Raw genomic sequence first — 6,000 nt, forward strand, 5'->3', positions numbered from 1 at the left:
CAAATAAAGGCTTTTTCACTTGACTGGAACTGGAGTCAAGTGAAACGCCCGTCTTACCTTACCTTTTCATGAAGATAATTCCATTCCCTCCCAATTCCACACAGACCAGAGATAAACGAGGGAAGACAGACTGACTGACAGACTGACGGACAGGCCGACGATGGACGGACAGATTCCCATGTGCATGCCACCGATTTGAACAGATAATCATTCGTACATTCGTCAAAGTGGTCTGATTAACCCATTCAGGGCGGGAAACCCTTTTGGTGGCATTTGGTGTTATACTTTAGCTATTGAAAAATAGCAGATCTAGCGCTACGAGCTTGTAGGTCTGCTATTTTTGGAAAAATCGTGAAAATGCGGCACAAATCTTTGAATGTATACATTCTTTCAGAGTGAACGTTTTTAACTCATATGCTCATACTCTTTGCTTCTGAGAGGTTCCGGTCGGTTTTCAGGTCGGTGGCCAATTACATATCATTCTTGGGGTTCCTTGACATGAAATATTGAGCACAAACTGTCAGGATTTAGAAGACCTTTTTTCTTTTTTTTTTTAAGGCCTAAATGGGTTAATGCCTTTGAAACCGACGGCTCGCCGTGTTGTTATTTCATAGCATTATTTGGGGGCCACGTCGGTTACATCAATGGATCTTATTATCATGGCCAGTCACTTCGTCCCGGTCCGGTGTTGTACAATAGTTGTGTCAAACATTACTAGCACTTCCCAAACGTTCAAGGCTCACCCGCTGCCTATTGTGTGTGTGTGTGTGTGTGTGTGTGTGTCTATGTGTGTGTGTGTGTGTGTGTGTGTGTGTGTGTGTGTTTGTGTGTGCGCGCGCGCTGCAGTGCGTGGCTGGCAGAATACGAGCATCCAGTAGTGGACCGCATCAACCAGAGGATTGAGGACCTCACGGGTCTGGACATCAGCACCGCAGAGGAGCTACAGGTGACACAACGCCCCCCCCCCCGCCCGTAGAATCTGAACACTAGAACTAACCTCCTCGTCAGACTCCACCTCACCCCGGAGAACTTGGCCTAGCGGCCCTAGCCTATAGAGTCCCTCCCCCTTTCAGAACGACGAGTGGCCCAGGAAATGATTCTCCGTTCATTTTCTCCATAGGCTTTTCAAAACGTATTTATTTAAAGACCTTTTAAGCGTCCGTACGAAGCCGACTCTTGTCGTGACAAATCATGACAACGCACACAATTTTTCGGGCCAAACAAATAATTACAAAGAAGAAAAACAACAAAACAAGTGTTGTAACCTGCCGTTTTTTTCTACTTTCTAATTCTTTGTGATGTATATTTCCTAGCAACTTAAGAGAGAAGAGAACTGACGACGGACAGGCCAATGAAAGTTTCCAAGTCCATTTTATTATCAGAGTTTACAAAAACAGCATCGCACAGCCATGAGGCTGGAGCCCCAGCCCCATGGACGAGCTCCTTCAGCCTGTTGGCTTCCCAGAGATTATGCATGGTTTCCGCCGCCATCGGTGTATGAATGTGTGCGTGCGTGCGTGCGTGCGTGTGAGAATGGGTGAATGTAATGCACAATCTGCTATATAAATGCACCATTTACCATTTTAGCCGTGACGACCTTTGCAGTCTTATATGCAAAGATTGAAATGTCATTTAGATATAGCGTTATTTATTTTAGACAGATGCTAGATGATTGTTTACCTGGTGTCTTATTGTTTCAATGTACAGACTATTCTTTGGACAGTATATTGTTTCTAATATATATATTTTATACATGCTAAATGCCTACATAAAACGTTGTAGATACATCATACATGTCACAGTTGGGGCTGTCGAAAGAGAAGTTATGTCACTTACTGTTTGAATTAAGCCATTCTGAACGGGAACCCATTTTGGTGTTAGCATTACGTTAGCATTACGTTATTCAAAAATAGCAGATCTACAAGCTCATAGCGCGCCACCGAGTGGCGCGCTATGAGCTTTGTAGGTCTGCTATTTTTTGAAAACTGTCAGGATGTAGAAGACATTTATATAATCTGATCTCAGGTCAGCATGCGTTAACTGTTGTGTGTAACTGCAGGTGGCCAACTATGGAGTCGGAGGGCAGTACGAGCCTCACTTTGACTTTGGACGGGTAAGAACCAGTTTGTTTGGTCCATAGCAGAAATTAGTAACATAATATTCATTCAGAATGTAATGGCGCATGTATGCGCATGCATGTGTGCACGTGCACGTGCGACCTCACATGTTTTACGTGATTGTTTGAGGTGTTTACATATTGGAGTGAGATGCCGGCAGCACCACCGCTGTGCCATTTAATGGTGATTTCAAATATCTGAGGACTGTCGTCTCTATATATATAATCACACCTGTGTGAACTGAGTGGTGCAGCTCCCCCCCCCCCCCCCCCACCCACCTCTCTCTCTCTCTCTCTCTCTCTCTCTTTAGCAGGCAACATTGCAGCACTATCCCTCTCTCTGTTTCTGGCGCCCCCTACTGGTACCCTATAGTCATATACTCGTGCCCATGGCCACATAGGCGCATACGGACATTGCTGGAGGGCTGGTTGTAGGAGTGGTTGCACCACTCAAACATCTCTTTGCTATGCAGCACACCTGCCATTCTGGAAAGAACTTGGGGGCCCCTTCCCTATACTTCCTTCACAGGTGTTACCAATGACACTAATGAAGGCTCTGTTCCTATTCTGGTCAAACGGAGTCAGGGTGCTGCTGTTGTGCGTGTTTGTTGGCTCACACAGTGGGTCTCAAAGTCTTGTCTTGCTTCTTACAGAAAGACGAACCGGACGCCTTTAAGGAGCTGGGCACAGGAAACCGCATCGCCACCTGGCTTCTATACGTTAGTATAAACCGTTTAATTGAATCACACATTGTCAACGCTCATGTGAACGATTCTCATCGGTTCATCGGAGGAAGAAGAAATACTCTGGATTTGTTCGATAGTTCCCGTGCATTCTGATTCTGACGCTGTGTGGGCTTTGATTCTCTCTCCTCTTCCTCCTCCTCCTCCTCCTCCTCCTCCTCCTCCTCCTCCTCCTCTTCCTCCTCCTCCTGCAGATGAGCGACGTGGCCTCAGGGGGCGCCACCGTCTTCACGGACATAGGGGCGTCCGTGGCGCCCAGGAAGGTACAGATCACAGCGCAGCACAAAATAGCAGATCTACAAGCTCATAGCGCGCCACCGAGTGGCGCGCTATGAGCTTGCAGGTCTGCTATTTTAGAAAAATCGAAGAAACGACTGACATAATAGAAACATAGCTTTTTCAGAAAACCGTCAGGATGTAGAAGACAATTTTTTAGAATCTGATCTCGGGTCAGAATGGGTTAAACAATTTAAAGCCCTCAAAGTGTTAATTCATTGGCAACATTTTTTCCACTGGTGAGATTGTATTGATCTTTAATCTTTATGTGTCTATAGGGGTCAGCCGTGTTCTGGTACAACCTCTTTCCTGACGGAGAGGGAGACTACAGGACCAGACACGCAGCCTGTCCTGTCCTGGTGGGGAACAAGTGGGGTGAGTCGGCCATCTTTGTCTCCAGCAGCCCGCGGCATGCATGGGGAGAGTATGTTTTGCACTCCGTGTGTGTGTGTGTGTGTGTGTGTGTGTGTGTGTGTGTGTGTGTGTGTGTGTGTGTGTGTTGACTGTTCGCTGCTTCACCTCCCAATGTAGGAATGAATGGACCATTGTAAGCGCTTTTAGTAAGCCTGCAGTGCATAGAAAATCGCTATGAAAATGCTATTATTATTATTTTTATTATTATTGATGATGCCTCTACTTGTTCTACTTACTGGGCGGCGGTGGCTCAGCGGTAGAGTGGCTGGATGGTAACCGGGTGCCAGTTCGAACCCTGTGAGAGTTGGTGTCGACGAAGTGTCCTCGAGGAGCAAGACTCTGAACCCTAAAATTGCTCCCGATGTGCTGGTTGGTGCCTTGCATGGTTTCCGCCGCCATCGGTGTGTGTGTGTGTGTGTGTGTGTGTGTGTGTGTGTGTGTGTGTGTGTGTGAATGTAAATGCACAATCCTCTCTGTGAAGTGCCTATATAAAATGCACCGTTTACCATTGACCTGATATCCTCTTTGTCTTCAGTTTCTAACAAATGGATCCACGAGCGAGGCCAGGAGTTCAGGAGGCGCTGTGACCTGACGGAGACGGTCTGACCTGGCAACCCCCGGTCTGACCGCTTCTTCATCTGAGGCCCCCCCCCCCCCCCCCACACCTCCAACCATCCCCTTTCATTTCCTATTCCTTCGACTGCTGACTCTGAAGTGACACCTCGATTTTTTTAAAATCTGAAGTATGTATGTGTTTGTTAGTGTGCGCGACTGAGCGTGTACTGTATGCCTGACTCGGCGTGGAGTTTGTGTGTGTGTGTGTGTGTGTGTGTGTGTGTGTGTGTGTGTGTGTGTGTGTGTGTGTGTGTGTGTGTGTGTGTGTGTGTGTGTGTGTGTGTGTGTGTGTGTGTGTGTGTGTGTGTGTGTGTGTCAAGTTAGTGCCTTATTTTGTGTACAGTAAAATCCTCAGTGTTCATTTAACTCCGGGAGGGTTACAAATGGACGGTCCAGTCAGTTGTATTTCTACGGCTGCCAAATCTGATAGATAGATAGATAGATAGATAGATAGATAGATAGATACATAGATAGATAGATAGTGTCTCAGCCCTGAGGTCCTTCAGGGACAAACACGCCAGATAAAAACACTGACATTTGTAGCTAAAGGAAAGAACACTGTGTCTCTCTGTGCCTGTCAACCACTCCTCCCTCATTTGAACGGAGCAGAGTTTCCAGAAAATGCACTAAAATATGATATTAGGAGCAGTTTGTCCTTTATAATATAATATGCTGTTTTTGTTTTTTTGTTTGTTTAGTTTTTTTGCATGAACCCTGAGTTTAATGTTCAGGGATCATATCATAGCTTTTTTCGACTACAATAACTATATAAGTGTGCCGTGCCATAAAAGGGTTCTGTTTTCCATACATACTACTTTTCAGATAAGGTTCTTAAGGTCATTACACACTGGCGAATTAGCGACGCGATGCAAATAAGCGATCTGAAAATGCGAAATATTGCATGTTGCAGTTCGCCTGCGAATCTCTGCAAAATACGACACCAGAGCGAACAAATAAAAGCGAAAACGGTTGCATTTTCGCACATTCGCACATTCGCCACTGATGTGGAAGCTTGCATGGACTTCAATTGTTTTTTTTTAAATGCGAATTATTCGCACGAATATATCGCGTCGCTAATTCGCCAGTGTGTAATGACCTTTAGAATCTAATCTGGGCCCTATAGCTGCCTACGAGGGGGTGCTATAACCTCCAGTTCTCAGAACACAGAACTTTGCCAAAAAAAAACGGCTAAACCAGCTGATCTACAAGCTCACATTGCAACGCGCTGTGAGCTTGTAGATCGGTTACATTCGCAAATTTGACTTTACTTGTATTCGTAAGGTATAGTGTACAGTACATCACCTCCCCGGTTCTGGTGTTATGATGGGAACAGGCCTGACCAAAATTAAAAAAAAAATCTTCTAAATACTAAAATAAATATTTTCACGATTTTTCAAAAATAGCAGACCTACAAGCTCATAGCGCGCCACTCGGTGGCGCGCTATGAGCTTGTAGATCTGCTATTTTTCAATAGCTAAATTATAACAAAATGGACCCTTATATGGGTCTGTGACTCTGAGAGATTGTACAGATGGATTAATTTGTACACTCTCAGAGTTAAAGTATCTTTTCAAATGGGGGGTCAATTTGGGGGTCCTTGACATGAAAAGGTTTGGGAACCACTGGTCTAGTGGGGGTTTTAAGCTAGTGGAATTAACATTACACTGACTGAATTATATATATATATATATATATATATATATATATCGGTTCCTGGTTGAGAGTCTTATTTGAGTCTATAGTGTTGCACTATGCCAAGTAAAGCCTTATTCATTAGTCTGGATTTACGGTGGTGAGGTGACCACCGAACCACAACATGACGTCACTGAGCCGCGG

At 45.1% G+C, this 6,000-nt stretch overlaps 1 protein-coding gene across 1 annotated transcript in view; it reads left to right on the plus strand.

The window, feature by feature from the left end:
- LOC310874278 (prolyl 4-hydroxylase subunit alpha-1-like) overlaps positions 1-5,560 on the plus strand; it is a 29,816-nt gene extending 24,256 nt beyond the window's left edge. Inside the window, exons 10-16 of the mRNA XM_083787015.1 lie at positions 847-946; positions 2,060-2,113; positions 2,770-2,835; positions 3,054-3,122; positions 3,414-3,510; positions 4,085-4,402; positions 4,485-5,560. Of these exons, the coding sequence (XP_083643141.1) occupies positions 847-946; positions 2,060-2,113; positions 2,770-2,835; positions 3,054-3,122; positions 3,414-3,510; positions 4,085-4,155 (457 nt within the window). The 3' untranslated portion in view covers positions 4,156-4,402; positions 4,485-5,560. The remainder of the gene's footprint in view (positions 1-846; positions 947-2,059; positions 2,114-2,769; positions 2,836-3,053; positions 3,123-3,413; positions 3,511-4,084; positions 4,403-4,484) is intronic.
- Positions 5,561-6,000: the final 440 nt, after the last annotated feature.

This window comes from Protomyctophum parallelum, assembly GCF_964188405.1.
Source record: "Protomyctophum parallelum genome assembly, chromosome: 17".
In the NCBI taxonomy this organism is placed as follows: Eukaryota; Metazoa; Chordata; class Actinopteri; order Myctophiformes; family Myctophidae; genus Protomyctophum; species Protomyctophum parallelum.